The sequence below is a fragment of the Gouania willdenowi genome, chromosome 4, assembly GCF_900634775.1.
Source record: "Gouania willdenowi chromosome 4, fGouWil2.1, whole genome shotgun sequence".
NCBI classification, from domain to species: domain Eukaryota; kingdom Metazoa; phylum Chordata; class Actinopteri; order Blenniiformes; family Gobiesocidae; genus Gouania; species Gouania willdenowi.
Window position 1 is genome coordinate 31,515,073 of NC_041047.1, and position 17,569 is coordinate 31,532,641.

General features: G+C 38.5%; 2 protein-coding genes across 3 annotated transcripts; one reads left to right on the forward strand and one right to left on the reverse strand.

The window, feature by feature from the left end:
* Positions 1–4,685: 4,685 nt before the first annotated feature.
* On the forward strand, positions 4,686–6,666 carry cldn34a (claudin 34a). 2 transcript variants are annotated; one of them, XM_028444694.1, is made up of 2 exons: positions 4,686–4,823; positions 5,589–6,666. In XM_028444694.1, exon 2 carries the CDS (start codon positions 5,648–5,650, stop codon positions 6,398–6,400), a length of 753 nt encoding a protein of 250 aa, XP_028300495.1. In that variant the 5' UTR covers positions 4,686–4,823; positions 5,589–5,647; the 3' UTR covers positions 6,401–6,666. The 2 variants fall into 2 exon arrangements, with proteins under 2 accessions (XP_028300495.1, XP_028300496.1); XM_028444695.1 differs by having other exon boundaries at positions 5,592–6,666.
* Positions 6,667–16,336: 9,670 nt separating this feature from the next.
* cldn33b (claudin 33b) lies at positions 16,337–17,258 on the reverse strand. Its single transcript, XM_028445197.1, has one exon. It carries the CDS (start codon positions 17,152–17,154, stop codon positions 16,507–16,509), a length of 648 nt encoding a protein of 215 aa, XP_028300998.1. The 5' UTR covers positions 17,155–17,258; the 3' UTR covers positions 16,337–16,506.
* Positions 17,259–17,569: the final 311 nt, after the last annotated feature.

The window sequence follows — 17,569 nt, forward strand, 5'->3', positions numbered from 1 at the left end:
TGTAGTCCAAATCTAAAGCCAATTCTCAATAAAGAAGGCTACAAAGGCCGAAATAATTGAACTAATGTTCAGTATGGACATCGACTGAAGCAAGTTTAGTGAAAATAATATACTGTTGTCCAAAGATTTACATGTTTTTGTGTGTGCGCTGTTGTCTTTTGTTCTGAATTTGGGTTGACTACAGTTTTAGCTGAGTTTCTTAGGATTACGTAGAGGTATAGAATGTGTGATTTCATTCATTTTTTATGACATTTATACCCGTGAGAGTCACAGAGGCTGGAGCTGTAGAGGGGTTGTAGAGGTCCAGTTAATTAAATATTGCTCTCACCGATGGCCAGATGAGCCAGTTGCAGCACTTTGACAATGTTTCTCCCATTGATTGCCTCCTGCAGGGCTTCAGCAATGTGCTCTGCTTTATGGTCTTGAGGGAATTGGCTTGTTTGAAGACAAGCTTTTTTCATCTCCCAGTTCTCCATGAAATGCACCGTCACAATCATGTATGGCTCGCAAATCTTGCTGGACCATATGTCACTGGTCAAGACATAGTGAGTGACTTTTGCAAGCCGAGCGGCAAGCCTGGCTCTGATATCCGTGTACATTTTGGGCAGTACCTCTCTTGTGAAGTAATGGCAACTGGGCAATAACTGTTGTAATGGGGACCATGTCTTTAGCGATATGGTAAGCCACAGATTTGGTAATATTGCACCTCTTTTCACTTTTTTTTTCGTATGGTGCACCATGGGCTAGTAAAGCTTGCAACATGGCTTTTCTCACTGCAGCAGGCTGGGGAGACTTTGTGGTCTGGGTCGCAGGTGCTGCACGTAGTTAGACACACTCCTCGTACTGCACTTTATGGTGGTTTTTTAAGTGATGGAAGAGATTTGTTGCGCTCAAACCTTTAGTTGAAACAGGTTTTTGACTTTCTTCACAAAGGCAAGGCAAGGCAAGGCAAATTTATTTATATAGCGCATTTCATACTCAAGGCAACTCAATGTGCTTTACATGATAAAACATTCAATTGTTTAAAATCAATAAGAACATTTAAATCAATAAGAACAATTAAAATCATCAGTAAAATCAATTAAAATCATCAGTAAAATCATCATTACATCAACAACATGACAAAAAATCTCTCTCTCAATCATATGCAGTAGAGAAAAAAAGTGCCTTTAACTTTGATTTAAAAATGTTCACATTGGATGCTGACTTCAGCTCCGCTGGCAGTTTGTTCCACTTCTTTGCAGCATAACAACTAAAAGCAGCATCACCATGTTTACTGTGAACTCTGGGCTCCACTATCTGATCTGTGTCCATAGATCTGAGAGACCTGCTGGGTTCATACCTGACTAACATGTCACTGATGTATTCTGGACCAAACCCATTCACAGATTTATACACCAGCAGCAGAACTTTAAAGTCTATTCTGAGGCTGACTGGGAGCCAGTGTAAAGACTTTAAAACTGGAGTAATGTGCTCTGACCTCTTTGTTCTGGTTAAGACCCGAGCTGCAGCGTTCTGAACCAGCTGTAGCTGTTTGATGCTCTTTTGGGGGATTCCTGTCAGAAGACCATTACAATAGTCCAGTCTGCTGGAGATAAAAGCATGGACCAGTTTCTCCTGATCTTTCTGAGCCATTAAACCTTTCACTCTGGAGATGTTCTTTAGGTGGTAGAAGGCTGTTTTTGTGATAGATTTGATCTGACTGCTGAATGTCAGATCTGAGTCAATCAGAACACCAAGGTTTTTGACTTGGTCTTTAGCTTTTAAAGATCGAGACTCAAGATAATTGCTGACAGCAGTCCTCTTTTCCTTGTTACCAAAGACAATCACCTCCGTCTTGTCATGGTTTAGTTGAAGGAAGTTTTCACTCATCCAGCAGTTTACTTTTTCTAAACAGTCACACAACACCTCAATGGGACCATGGTCATCTGGGTTCAGTGATAGATATAGTTGTGTGTCATCTGCATAGCTCTGATAATCAACCTTACAGTTCTGTAAAATTTGTCCTAAAGGAAGCATGTAAAGGTTAAACAGAAGGGGTCCAAGAACAGATCCCTGAGGAACCCCACAGGACATTGGTAATCTGTCAGATTCAAAGTTTCCAATGCTTACAAAAGCACAATTTGCTGCTGGTCATCTGACACTTTGAAGCCAAACACTTTCCAACTTATTGTACCATTATTCTTCTTTTATTGACCAACTTTTCAGTGGCCGACGCTGTCTCCGTGTTGTTGCTGCAGAGGTGAGTGAGTGGAGGAGGAAGGGTGGCTTGTCAGCGTGAGAGAAAAGTGCAAAATGAGCAGACTCTCTGATATGATCCATGAAGGCGGTTGGCAGGACATTCCTTCTGGCGCAAGAGGCCGCCGATTGAATCAACCAGTTTATTAGTGCTAACAAACACCATGGTTGGATTGAGACCGGTATCAAATTACAGGACATTTGTGCTGTGACGTCTCTTGAAAGAAGAATACACATTTTTTACATCACAAAACTCAAATCTATGTTGTTCAGGCACTTCAGAAACAGCTTTCTCTTGGACAAATTGATCACTTGTACAAAGATCTGCTCACTATCACTGCATGCTCCGCCCACAACCAGGAAGAGGAAATCCTCTTTGAAGAAGTCAACTGCCAACCTGCAGAAGCACAACCAGTGAGGTTCAGCTGCCCGACACCAGGTTGTCAGAGCGTGTCGATGAGGAGCAGAGTTCAGGATGTCTTCGGGTTAGATGGACCTGAACATCAGTGTTTACGCTTCTTTCTTTGGCATGCCAGGTAAGTTCACCAGGCGACGCATGTAGTGCTCAAAGTCATTGTCCAACATGTGGTCAGCCTCATCCAGAACCAGGTATCGCACCTTAGAGAGGTCCACCTGCAGCACAGACACCGCCCAACCCAGGTGTGTGTAGGTAATTCACTGTGATGTGATCAATAAAGATTATTATTATTATTATTATTATTATTAAAAGGAACACAGATATCTTCAGACACCACTCACACTCTGAACAGTCAATATGGTCTACTCCCCTCTGTTAAGAGATGCAGGTCTCTCACTTTCAGGACCAAGAGAGCTATGTCAAGTTTCATGCCCGCATCTATCAGACTTATGAATGCTGAGCCGTTTTAATGCTTAGCCTTTTTATGCTAAGCTTTTCTTTCTTTTTTTGTAAGCCGCGCCTTTTAAACCACCTCAAATATTGTATACCGCATGTTGCAGATTTTTAGAAGAAACTTTTTAGAGCTTTTATATCTGCTATTTTTGGTATGTGAGATAAGGCATGTGTATATATGTATGTGGACCTAATAGAATTTTATGCTCTGTTTATAGCACTTACAATCTGTCACAAAGGAAGTTCCTCATGGAAAAATAAAGTTCTTTGAATTGAATTATTAACAATGAACAGTGTGTGGCGGAACTGTTTCTAATTTTCTTCTATACCTGCTGCTAATCTGGACTGGGTAGTAAAAGTTGTTCCTTATTGTATGTTTGATATTCTGCACCAGGTTAGCACATCAATGGGAGCACAGCAACAAGTTTAAGTCCCTGCAGCATCACACACTCAGGATGTGTAAATGAGTTTTCATGAGGTTTTTAAAAAAATAAAGCCCTCGTGAAAAGAAATTTCATGAAATTTATATTCAAGTTCATAGATTTGATATGTATATACTAGTTGAAAACATCCCAGTGAGAAATTCCAAGTAAAGTTCATGAAAAGTTAAAAAAAAAAAAAAAAATTGGATAAAAATGAATGGAAAGGTTCAGCCCATTTCATGCAGAAAGACCTCTGATTAGCTAGCTTATTTAAAATATGTAAACGTTTTTGACCATGCCACTTAAAAAATTTGGAATTGTTGGCAGTGCCATGGCTACAGATGGATGTACCAAAAATGTTGGTTAAACGGAATTGTAACTGACAGAAACTGTTCGGATATTGCTAGAATTATTGGATAGCTAAGATGGAGATCTGCGTTCAAGGGGCAGGCTGCGAAGGCGTGTATACCATGACAAATTTAGTCTTTTGGAATCGCAATCAGTGGATGCAATAATGGATTTTCCAGAAAAGTACTATGGTTTGAAGCTCAAGAGACAAACAATGATCCAAAGGTCATTGCTGGCTACTTCATGGATACCATGATAACGGCTGGGGGGTGCCCTGCCTGTCTGAGACTTGACTTAAGAACAGAAAATGGACACATAGCACAAATATAGCTTTTTTTTTTAATTTAATTTTTTTTAACATTTTTCAGAGAACCAAGATGATAATTAATCCATAACCTTTGTGCATTGAAAGATCCTGATCCTAAAAAGTGAGAGTGTCCAGTTTTGGATGGACCTGTTTGATCAACTGAGTGAAGATGGCTACTTCTCAGACATATTTTTGGATAAATCTTTGATTCAGTTTTGTTTTCATCAAAAAAAAAATACAGGAAAGAATAACGTACATTATATGAACCTATTTTAAGTCACATTTGTTTATGTGGTAATGGAAACACAGGAAATACACACATTATACTTTTGTTTCAATTCACTCTGTGCACTGTGTCATCCTGACTCTTTAACACTTTATCAGCTTTATATCCAATAAAGAGACTGCTATAAGCCTACGGTTCATTTTACTGGATGTTCCAATGCTCTTGTTGTCACTCATTAACTCCACCACACCTTTCTCACTGATCCACTGATAATACAGAAGGTATAAACCTTAAAGTGGCCACACGTCAGGTTTCCTCTGGATCAACTAAAGCAAAAGCTGCCTGTTTTTCTTATTTGAGGAATAACAGAGGATTCAGATGAAGACAGGTCTGCTGGTAAGACACATCAAGGTTAGTAAACCACATCAGGCTTTGTTTTATTTTTACTGTGTTTTCTGCTGTGTAAAACTGGCAATCATTAACCAGAACAACACGCTATATGGAGAACACTTTATCAGAATAAAAACCTCAGTTTTATCGAAGAAAATGTACTTCTTTGAGAAAATGTATGAATTATCCATAAATAAAGGAAGAGATCTGCTCTCCTATGGCTGTGCTAAAGATGAGCTTGATAATGTAAAACGCTAGCGAAAAGTAACCCACTGCTACAATTAAAGCCAAAATAATTCAAATATTTTTGTTGTATCTGTTTTTTTGTAAATGTTAGTAGATACTAATATACATAGGAATAATGCTATTACAACTACTAATAAAACAGGTAAAATGAGCAATACACAATAGGCAGAAATGAGAAAACAATTTTTTCTGTGTAATGCCTAGTTTTCAAGAATAGCAGAATACAATTGTCACTGATTTTCAAATATATCATGTGAACCATGTGGGTTTAATTTACAGTCCTTAGTTATTTGCCCTTTGCACAGTTACAGTATCTCTGCAGACAAAAACAACTCCATGGGTTGATGGTGCTGGAGGTCAGAAGTGACAGTAGATAATACAGTCACGTCAACATGAAATGAAATGTTTTTCATATTCTCAGTATGACAAAAAGTCTGATAAAAAATAAAGAACATACACCTGCTATAATCAGATCCTAAACCTGATAGTGATTTAGTGTGGAGGTGTTAATAATCAATAAATGTGTGATATTGTTCCCAGCAGGAGTGATGGCTGCACTGATCAGTTTTTCTGGACATTAGTGGACACACAGAGCAGGAATGCTTTTCCTGGCTCATACAGCTCACTGCCAGTTCCTGGGTCTGATCGTTGGGTTCCTGGCCTGGATCCTCACTCTGACCACGGCCGGCCTCAACGAGTGGCGTCTGTGGTATGTTTCTGACAAGTCGGTTGTGACCTCGGGCGTGGCCTGGGTGGGCATCTGGAGGACTTGTTTCTACAGCCACGCCATGCCTAAGATTGAGAACTGTCAGAGCATCAGTGTCTCCGCTGACTTTTTACCAGTGGAGATCCCAGTTGCTCAGGTGCTGATGACACTGGCGGTCATTTGTGGTTTGGGGGGCAACATTGGAGGTGCGCTAGCGATGAGGATGGCCTACTTCTCTGTGGACGATCGCAGATCCATCAGGCTGCACTTTGTGCTGGCTGGGCTTTTGTATTTACTCACAGCCACTTTGTCCTTGGTTCCTCTGGTGTGGAACATGACTTCTGTTCTCAACAACAGCACCATTGACTTTCCTCCAGAGTTTCAACTCCCTGCTGCTCCTGTCAGCCAGAAAATTGGTTCAGCCATAGGGGTGGGCATGATGGCTTCCATCATGATGCTTTTGAGTGGTATGGTTTTCCTTTGCTACCAGTACGTTTGGCATACTGTGAGATCAGAATCGCCAACGGACCCAATGAATAGTTCCTTGGTAGCAACAGCACTGTCTCATCCATCTGAAACATTCAAACATGACAGATCTAGAGGAGGAGTGGACAACCCAGCCTTTCACATTGAAGAAATCTCTTGATGATGAAACTCACCTTTGCAGATGAACTTTAGCCTTTGGTGAAATTCATTTAGGTCTTTGGACTAGATGGGTATTCTGTCATATATACAGTCATCTATTGTCATTTAATCTAATTGATATTATGCTCATGAATACAAAACGCTCATGTTCTCATTGTTTTAGCAAATGCTAATCTGGCATAAACTGTAGTAACCAAATGTTTTTTTATGTAGCTGATAACAGCTTCTGACAAATACTGAAAAAAAAAAAAAAAACCCAAAAAACCATGTTGGTGGTTGGAAATCTGAGTTAGCGCTTAGCTGCTACAATAATCTGGTGTTGTTCATAAGAGAGATAGTATTAATATCAAGCTAGTACACATAACATTGTTTTCCCATTGATATTCCGTTTGTATATTTCTAAGACCTGCGAGCTATTTAGCAAAATGTTGCTACTATTACTAAATTGGCGGTTCATGGCATTAATTAATTAATTAATTAATTAATTAAAGCGTTGCAATTAAGCTAATATACAAAGTTAATCCAAAGGATTCTTTTCAACTACTTTTTGTGTCCAGTCATAAGATCTGCATGGTGCTATTTACAGCGAATTAGTTTAATGTCTTATCTCTTATCTAATGTCTATTATCCCCACACTACCATAAATACAATTCTGAATGTAGATAGTAAATCAATTATAAACAGAAATGGGCGTTTCAATGAGGTTCTTAAAAATAGCCACCTGTAGACCAAACAAAAAGATAATGTAATACTGTACATAAATAGGTTGTGTTTATACACATTATACAGATCATGCACAGCAAAGGTAGATCTATCTACAATGCAAAGAAAGGTCTGTGTGTGTTCGTGGCGTAAATATCTCCCTGAGGCAGTGTCTGATCGACCTGAAACGTTGTTAACGGCTTCCAAATACCTCGAGTGTGTGAATCCGTAATTTTGGAGTAATTTGGTCTTTCCAAAACCAATTTAAAACCAATTTAAAATGACCAATTCACACTGTGGAACTCCTGTCACACATTGTTTTAGAACAATGATGATGTCATCAACAGTGATGTCATCAGAGTTCCAAAGAATGTTCTAACTGATGATGTCATCAACAGTGATGTCATCGGTGTTCCAAGAATGTTCAAACTGATGATGTCATCAACAGTGACTTCGTCATCAGTGTTCTTCTCTATGCTAACGCTGATGCTAAGCTAATGCAGTGCAACGTTGTCTGTCTGTACACGATAACTTGAAAAGTTATGAACCGAGTTTAATGAAATTTTCAGGAAATGTTGATAATGGGTCAAGGAACAGCTGATTAAATTTTGGTGATGTTTTGGCAATCAAAAGAAATATATAGATATATATCCCAGAAATGTTTCCATCCACACTGTGGAACTCCTGTTAATGTCAATATGAATACATACTGTACCTCCGACGGGCACCGTACCAGTATATTTTAATTCTCTTTGAACAGTTGGAAATAATGAACTAAATTTGACTTACAGTGTTAAGCAAATGACACGCACTATTAATAACTACTTTTAATGCTAGAGCTTTAAATACTATTTAGCATAAACGTAAACAAATCCATTCAAAAATCAAGTTTTTAGTGAAAGTTTGAGTTACCTTCAGTGATTTAGGGGTTTTAGAGTCGGTTAAAGTTAATAATATTTTCACACAATAATACACAATCTGTAACAGTATCATAACTATTGGACTCTAGCTTTGCCAACAGTGTGATTATATTTGATTGTTAGGTTTGGATATATGTTTATTGTCATCAGTAGACAAATCGAAAGTGCTGAAATGACACTCCACACATATATTAGAATAAATGTTTACATTGTGAAATAAAAATAAACCCTGAAGCTAAAGTAAGGCTTGAATCTACTTCAGCCAAATGACAGTGTGTTGGATTAAAGTTCAAGAACAGATGCTCGTGCAAATATATAATAAACGTTATCTGTGAAGTGTTATCAAAGATGTCAGTCTATATAGCCCTGGGGAGGGAGATGGGTGGGGGGGTTCAAGGTGTGGGCTTCTTCCAACAGGCCCCATGTGAGGTGGGATCATGATGGTCAGCTGGACTAGGGGCCCTGCTCATGTGACCTGGTAGGAGGCTGACGAAAGCAGGCAGGCATGTGAGTCTGTGATCACTGTGGTGATTGTTACCAGGGGAAGGAGAGCACGCACACACACACACACACACACACGCAGGCTGCTGAAGAACAAAAGGCCCACTTCAATACAACACCACTCTGTGATATAACCCAAGCTTCACAAGTGGAAGTTTGGAAGACCTGCTGTGACTGATAGAGTGGTGGTCATGTGATTTACAGCCAAAGAAAAGTACGTCTGACGTGTTTTTTGAAAACATACAATAAATTATTATCCAGTCCCTTCAAGAATGTGTTTAAAGACCATTCTGCATCTTTATCTTCACCAGGCAGGCACACCTCAGGCTGTTCTGTTCCATGTGCAGTCAGATAGCCTGAACATAGTATCCTGAGTCTCCTTTATCTAATCTGACATGCTTAGCCATTCATCCATCCAAGTAAGGGATACATGTGTGTAGCTTCTCTACATAGTTAACGCAAACTAATCACATTTACTGCAACCAAGTACAATTTAGACTAAATTAACTGGTAACATTTTATAATAACTAACCCATATAAGTAGGTAATAGAGCATTAGTAAACTTAGTTAATGAGTTATACATTGCTTGTTGAATCTTTGCTAACAGTTTGTTAAGGTTAAAACTGTACCTTATAGATAGCCAATAGATAACTGTTGGAATGGATTATTATCCATGGTTTCTTTTTGTGAGTAATACTATAATTATATGTTTTTATACTCATATTCATCAAACATATTCAGGTCAACTTGTTTGCTGCCATTTTCAGGACAAGGACAAGCAGTTTCAGAAATTCTGATTTCAACTTAATCTAAAACAATTTGTATTGCTTTAAATCAACGGTAAAATATCATCTTTAACTAACTAGAACAGGGGTCTGCAACCTTTACTCTACAAGGAACCATTTAACCTCATCTCACCTGGATTAAAGTCCTCCTGGTGCAGAAAAAATACCTTCTCAGTGAAGACAATACAGTGTAATAAATTCTATACAGTTAAAATTATATAGAATAATGTTAATTTGATTTGATTTATATTGATCATGTAAATGGCAACTTAAAAACAGTTTAAAATAATATGAAATAAATTGACATCAAGAAATAAACCATTATCTTGCATCTTCAAATTCTTACACATCTCAGTTTACATGAACACAATGTTATATAAAGAAGATTTTTTTTTAGTTAATGTATTTGAAAGGCTACAAAAAGTAACTTGAATTTGATAACATGATCATGTGAACATGTAAACAGGAATGAATCATAACATAATCTGATCGCTAGAGCGGACATGGGCTCGTCCGTAAACCCAAACGGTCCCATTTTCTGGTTCAATAAACAGGAAGAGTTTCAAATTCGGACGTAGCTGGTTATGATTTACAGTCTGCATAAATGGGATTGAATCATAACATAACCTAAACACTAGAGCAAACATGGGCTCGTCTAGGAATGGACGCATTTACAGACCTTGGAGTCGCTCTTAGCTTACCAATAAACGGAAGATTTGTCACTTTTGTAATTAGTGTTGACTAGGCCACTAGGAGTGAGGCCCAAGGCCAAGACAGGCTGACTTGATAATAATGTATCATGTTTTTCTGCAGTCAGTGCCTTCTCCTCTTCCTTCTCTCTCTGCTCTGTTTCTGGTGTCGTGAAGCTGATGATGACATTTCCTGATCTGTGGTTCATGGCTCAACTAGTCTGAGACACTCTGATGTTCTATCTCTCTATCCTGTTCTTTCTGTTGGTCGTTCTGTCCACTAACTCCTCTGAACCTGGTTCTGCTGGAGCTTTATTCCTGTTAAAAGGGAGTCGTTTCTTCCCACTGTCACTAAATGCTTGTTCATGTGGATCTTGTTGGGTTTCTCTTTGTTATTATGAATTTAATATCTTGATAAGCGCATTGAGATGACTTTGTTGTAAATTGCGCTATACAAATAAAGTTGAATTGAATTGTGGTCAACACATGCTAATTGCTTATTTCTTGCCACACATAAAACATGCATATTTAACCGGCACATTGGAATGAATTTGTTCCCACACAATTAAAATCTCTATTTTCTTCCACAATAGTGTTTTTGTTGGTTTAGTTATTTTACCAGGGATTTAAAACTTAGGATTAGCCACAGGTTCAGGAAAGTTGATGGTCCGTAGATATTGCAGGAGGTGAAGTAGGAAGGTGCTGAGTCATTGCACAATGTGATTTATTTTAGGTTAACAATTGTTATATCTTGATATTATTTGTCATTAATCATTAATAGCTTCTGTAAAAAAAAAAAAAAAAAATATCAATAGTTTTTTTAAAGCTATAGGGAGCCATTGCAAAAGAGTCAAAGAGCCACATGAGGCTCCAGAGCCGCAGGTTGCAGACCCCTGGGTTAGGGTTAGCTTTAGGTTATAACCCAATATGGCAACAATTTTTAGGGTTAGGATTAGTTTTACATTTAGGTTTAGTCTTAGTCACGTAACTGGCCAATGAGGGGCACTGCGTAATGATAGAATGTCGGTTTATTGATACGGCAATAGTACAAATGGCCACTGCTTTTATTTAAATAGAGCATTGCTTCTTTTTGTATTTTGGGTTGATTTTTTTTTTTTTGGTTTGCTCTTTGGTTTTTGTACTACCTGGGCTTTTTTGGTATATGTTTTACTTCCTGTCAGAAAACATCCAAAATTAAAAATATTTTGAAATACACCACGGGCTCTGAATACAGTCCTCATGTCATCATGTGGTCTTATGTACTGATCACATCAAATGTGTCTGATTGTATTTACAAACAGTAATTCCATTGAAATATCAGGTTGATAAATGGAAATTGAACCTCTAAAAAATGTGCAAACCCTAATCCTTTATACTGTATTCAAATATATTACTAACAGATTTAGTCAACTAAAATGTTAATGTCATTTAGTTCAGCGGTTCTCAAACTTTTTGGCTCAAGTACCCCCTTTCTCTAACTTCTGAATTTGTCCGACCACCACATTTTGCTCAGAATTCTGTGAAAAAACAACTATTGATCATAATAATAGAATGAATGAGTGATAACACATATTTTAAATAATTTCATTTTGTAAATAGGTGGAAAGAAACAGTATTTAGTGCCTCCTGAATAGATTTATTTCTAAAGTTTTTTTTATTATTTACAGTCATCTCCCTGCTAATGTGGGACTCTTGTATTTTCAGTTCATGTTGTAATCAAGATCATTTCTATCAAAATTTTGTGTGTTTTTGGTGTCATTTTGTGTATTTTGTTGTTGTCTTTGTGTGTTGTTGGTATTATTTAAAATATTCTCTCTCAGTGTGTCTTTTTGGTGTCGTTTAGTTGTTTCTTATGTCATTTCCTATGTTTCTCTGTTATTATTGTGTATTTTGTAGTGATCTTGCGTATTTTTCTATCATTTAGTGTGTCTTTGTTGTCGTTTTGTATGTTGCTGGTAACAGTAAATATTTTTCTCTTTTAGTGTGTGTTTTTGGTGTCATTTTGTGTATTTTGTTATTGTTTTGTGAGTTTCTGGTAATATTTAGTATGATTATTATTTTTAACTAAAGATAAACATTATAAAACCCCATATTTTAACGCTTTCATTTGTTATATTTCCTCTCTCAAGTAGTGCCATTGCGTACCAAATAATCCCAATGAATACGTATTTAAAACTTTTTGTATTTTAGTAAAAACACAATAAGTAAAGTCTCTAACTCAAAATTTTCTTCCAAAATAAACTGACTAAACAATGTTTTCCCCTTTTAAACAAACTTGCCAACTATTGCACATTAATGATGTTATTGTTTGACATAAAACATGTTTTTTACCTCCTCGTACCTCAAAACCATTAGAACTAAGACTCCAGAGAGAGAGAAATCTACTGTGTGTAGTGGTTTTTATGTCGCATGTGCTCTCTTTTTATTTGCTTTAACTTTTTTATCAAAAGAATCCAAAGAGAAAGCAGTAAAAGCCTGTCAAAGAAAGTAATTAATGGCTTACTAAAGACATGTGGTGTTGTCTTTGATCAGATAAGATAATACAGATACAGATCTGGTCAATGTGTTTAAAGGCTCAGGCTCTGGAGAATTATCATTACCTCTATCTGTGTTTTATAAGTCATGGTATGTTTTACAGATAATAAACTGCGCATGCATGCAGACCCACTTCAACAAAGTTCCTTCTTTATCCTCTGACGATAAGAGGGAGCCTTTCATTCTGCTGACACCTGACAGAAACACTGTCAGACACATAGCAGTGAAAGCCAGGCATGTCCTGGGCCTCTCAGGATACACATGTGTCTCTGACAACATCATTAACTCTCATTACCTTCATTCTATAAACCCAGTATCATCGCTGTGAAGCTGACATAATGTTAAGATGTGAAGACTGTCCTGCTCACATGAAACAACCCATGCACGTCACTGTACCTGTGTGTCTGAAAGCGATCATGACAGCTCTGCAGTGCAGACAGCAGCGGCACTCTGACCTCGGTGAGATTTGTGTGATTACTTCAACCAGTTTGACATTCTTTGCAGTACACACAGCCCATTAAATCATTCATTAAACACAGCTTAGCTCAGCAAGTGAACAGTAAATCTGATAGAATTAGTCTCAAACTGTTTTCCAACGCTGCAGACATGGAATAGGAAACTGTTCTTCCTGGCCGAGCAAAGCCGAGAGAGGTCATGTTTCCACTTTTTAACGTAATTGAAGATGCACACAGACAAACACACACAAGCATTTATCGAGCCAAGTTTTTGAAAACACACTTCTTAGACACACCTTCTCAAAGTCAATGGTTTATGAATGATTATCTATAGTCAGAGTTCCTAAACTCAACAATACCATTAAAAAGAAATCATTTTATCCATCAATCCGACTAATAGAGCTAAAAGGCTTAGGGGTAGGGTTAGGTAGGGTTAAGGTTCGATACGATTAGGTTTTAGGGTTAAGGGTAGGGTTAGGGAAGGTTAGGTAGGGTTAGAGGGCTAGGTACGGTTAGGTAGGGTTAGGGGTAGAGTTAGGGTTAGATAGTGTTAGAGGGTTGGGTACGGTTAGGGGTAGAGTTAGGGTTAGATAGTGTTAGAGGGTTGGGTACGGTTAGGGTTAGGTACGGTTAGGTAGTGTTAAGGTTAGATACGATTAGATTTTAGGGTTAGGGGTAGGGTTTAATAGGGTTAGGGTTAGAAAGGGTTAGAGGGTTGGGTACGGTTAGGGTTAGGTACGGTTAGGTAGTGTTAAGGTTAGATACGATTAGATTTTAGGGTTAGGGGTAGGGTTAAGTAGGGTTAGGGTTAGAGGGTTAGGTACAGGTAGGGTTAGGGTAGGGCACCAAAAACCGGCTCCAAATAGGAATTGGTTCCTAACGTTTGGCTCCAGAACCGTTACGAAGATGTTTGAATTTCAATTATTTTCTTCGGTTCCTAAATGCCCACACTGGGGTTTGTATATAGCGCACAGTCGCATTCACACCGAACGCGTGTGTGTGTGTGTGTGTGTGTGTGTGTGTGTGTGTGTGTGTGTGTGTGTGTGTGTGTGTGTGTGTGTGTGTGTGTGTGTGTGTGTGTGTGTGTGTGTGTGTGTGTGTGTGTGTGCTGCTGACAGGGGAGAGATATGGTCTCAGGCCATATCATAGACAGTGCCGCTTTTACAGTTTAAATGATCAACTTATGGAGTTAAGATGAGTTCCAGTAAGTTGAGGAAGTGTAGTACAGCCCTCTGCTGCAGCCGTCTCACTGTAGAGGGAGGGAGTAAGGAGGGGCTGCTGCCTCGGCTCTACAGACCGTGATGGCCGGGGGAGTTGTTGCTTGAAGTCGCTTTAAAAAGTTACATTTTTCAACTTTCCCGCAGGACCTCGTTGCCAGAATAATAATAATAGTCTTCCTAACAAGAATTTTTGATTGATTTGTCACATGACTGCTCCAGGGTTTAATTTTGTTTGTTTCTTTTGGTTTTTCATATACATCTACCTGGGCTGCAGCTCTTTGATTTTTTTTACACTCCTGCCAACTTGTTTATAGTGTTATTTCAGCAAGTTTCAGTTTTACAGTTGCAGTTGGGGACCTTTGTAATTGAATACCCTAGTTACAGTACAGCAACCAAATTAAACTGTATCAACTAAGTGAATTAGTAAAAATGGCCTGTGTAAAAGCTTTTTCAAATGAAAAAATTCTCCAGTGAAATCTGTGACCTGTTTACCTGCACAACTCAAAGAATCGAAATTAGGAATCTTTTAGAACAGGAATCGAAATTGAGAATCGGAATCAGAATCGTTAAAATCCAAACAATGCCCAACCCCAGTTAAGGTGAGGTGGGGTTGGGGTTAGGTACGGTTATGTTAGGTTTTAGGTTAGGGTTAGGGGTTAGGGTAACGAACTACACGTAATGACAGCCTCCGTGACACCTTGTTCATGCTAATGACATGTGTCATGTCATAATAATGACAGTGTAATGTCAGCCTTATGTATAAAAGTGTTAACAAGTATGTTAAGTAGCGATGAAGTGCAAAACAAAATGTTGTCTATAGATTATTCTAATATATCTTTTTAAAATATACATTTAAATTCACTGCTAGTTAGGACACATGTGCAGTATTAGCATTGCAAATCATGTGAAATTTGTATCCACAGGAAGAAAATCTGCAAACATAAATAATTTGCAAAGCCATAGATATGTTTTTAAATGTGTACAAACATTTTTACATGTGCACACATGTAACCTTACCCCTTACACCAGTGTTTTTCAACCTTGGGTTGCCTGAAATGTCTAGTAATTGATTAAAAAAAAAAAAAAAAAAAAAATCACTACTGATTTAAGTTATATTATATAATTTGTTTTAATAATTGTTCTTTTTCAAATTAAAACATCATACACAATCTCAAACAACTGTATTCTATACTTACACTTTATCAAATATAAATCTAGTTGAAATAAAAGGCAGAATAAAAAGAACCCTAACCTTAACAAACATGATCAAAAACTAATTCTAGAAAAGAAAAATGTTTCTGAGGTCGCCAGAAATTTGTGGTATGAAAATGGGCACACGACGCAAAAAAAGGTTGGGAACCACTGCCTTACACATTTTTGTTTCATTTTGTAATTTATCCAAACTCTCAAACCAACAAATGATTGATTCCTGTTGGTTTCAGGCAAACATTGACTCAACACTGATTGTGCAAACATGAAGAGTTTTCAACTGTCAAATCCTACATTTGTAATAATAACACGTAAATGTTATTATATTGCTTCTTCATTGTTTAAGCTTCGGCAATACCTGACTGTTTAAAAGCGTCCAACTTACATTCATCTCATTTGTAAATATAAAGTACGTTCATCTTAAACCTTGGTGCGATACTTAAATATATCTTTAAACAACTAACCCCTGTCTGTGATATTTGAAAATATACAGTAATGACTATAAGTGAATATATTTCTAACAACTTTCTTTACAAACCGATTGGAGGAAATGAGCTGTGGTTAAAAATAAGACAACTTTCCCTGTTTGTTTAAAGGTTCACAAAAAAAACCCCACACAGAACCTTTCCTCAGAGAATACTACAGTGTAAAAGTTCCCTCGGTTATGTTGAGAAAAAACATTGCTTTTAAATGACATTACATTTGAAGGCTTCATCTGGGTTATCTAATATCAGCACAGAGATTATATACAGATGTAGGACGTAGAATCATTTACAAGTAGCTTTAATAAATAACCTTTAAATAAATTACAATCAGCAAACAGCAATTTGACATTGATATTGAAGTTTTCAAAACAAAGATTTCAAAGCGTTCCTATAAAATATATCCTTAAATATCTATTATTTACTGAGCACAGCAGCTTATCTTAAAATATAATTTGATTGTGCAGGTGAGTCATTAGGAAATATCTGAAACAAAGTGCCACATCTCACTTTTTTACAAAGCCATCATCACACAGTGTGTTTGATGGAATCACATTTTGGAGTGCACTTATACTGGTCCAATAGTCTTTATGGAGGTGACTTGGGCGTCAAACGTACTCTGTGCGTGTCTTAAAGGTAACGTTGGTGCCAATCACCTGGTAGCTGTGTTGCTGAGGAGGCGGAGCTTCCACCTGGGAGCACGAGGAGGAGGAGGACGCCATCAGCATCCCGGCCACGATGAGGAGGAACCCTGCCACCCAACCACAGAACAAGGCATCCCCAAACTCCCATCGAGGCACCACATCAGGTACTTTATCATCAAAGAAGTGTACCACTGCTAAATGAGCCATGTAGGACACGGGGATCAGACACAGCACGCCGGAAATGATCCCGAGCACCCCTGCTGTGACTATGAAGGTCCTCTTGGTTGGATTGCAGCTGTCTATCAAGTGAAGTCCAGGTATGGCCACAATAATTCCCAGCATTCCCACAGCAAGAGCTGTGCACATTAGGATGCGGGCCAGTTTAAGGTTTCTGGAGAGGCCCAGCAGGCTGTCATAGGCCCTGCACTCCATGCCCCCAACGTCCTGGACCACACAGGTCTCCCACAGACCCAGCTCGTAGCTCTCCACAGGCAGCAGGGAGGTGGACATGGTCAGCCACTGAGGCATTATGGTGGTGGCTAGAGCTGACAGCCAAGCTCCAATATAGACCAGCATCCCGAGCAGCTCCAGAGCGCTGCCGCACCTGTCCATGTTCTGCTCTCTCTGGCTCTTTCTTAGATCTCCACGCTTCACAAGAGATGCAAGGATGGCTCTTCTGCTCCGGCTGCTCTTCAGATGGACACCTGATGATTGGATCACTGCCCTGGATCTCTTGGATTCAGAGCTCTGTTCAGACAAGTAGTTTCCACTCAGAGGAGCCTCCCATCATCTGCTCCGGAGTGGAGAAGGGGGCACCAGTAGACCCTCCCCTTTATTCTCCTCCTGCTGCTTCTGCTGTGCCAATGAGCTGCAGCAGCAGTGAACTCTATGACAAGACCTTCATCCCAGTTTCCCTCCTTAAATTCTTAACCAGAGGGCAGTGAAACAAAACTGGAAAACAGTATGTAATTAGTCATGAACACATCTATTTGTATTTGTACAAGAAGATTCCCTTTTACACATTGGA

Excerpts from the sequence above, each read along its gene's own strand:
- cldn33b (XM_028445197.1), bottom strand. The coding sequence starts at position 17,154 with ATGGACAGGTGCGGCAGCGCTCTGGAGCTGCTCGGGATGCTGGTCTAT.
- cldn34a (XM_028444694.1), top strand. The coding sequence starts at position 5,648 with ATGCTTTTCCTGGCTCATACAGCTCACTGCCAGTTCCTGGGTCTGATC.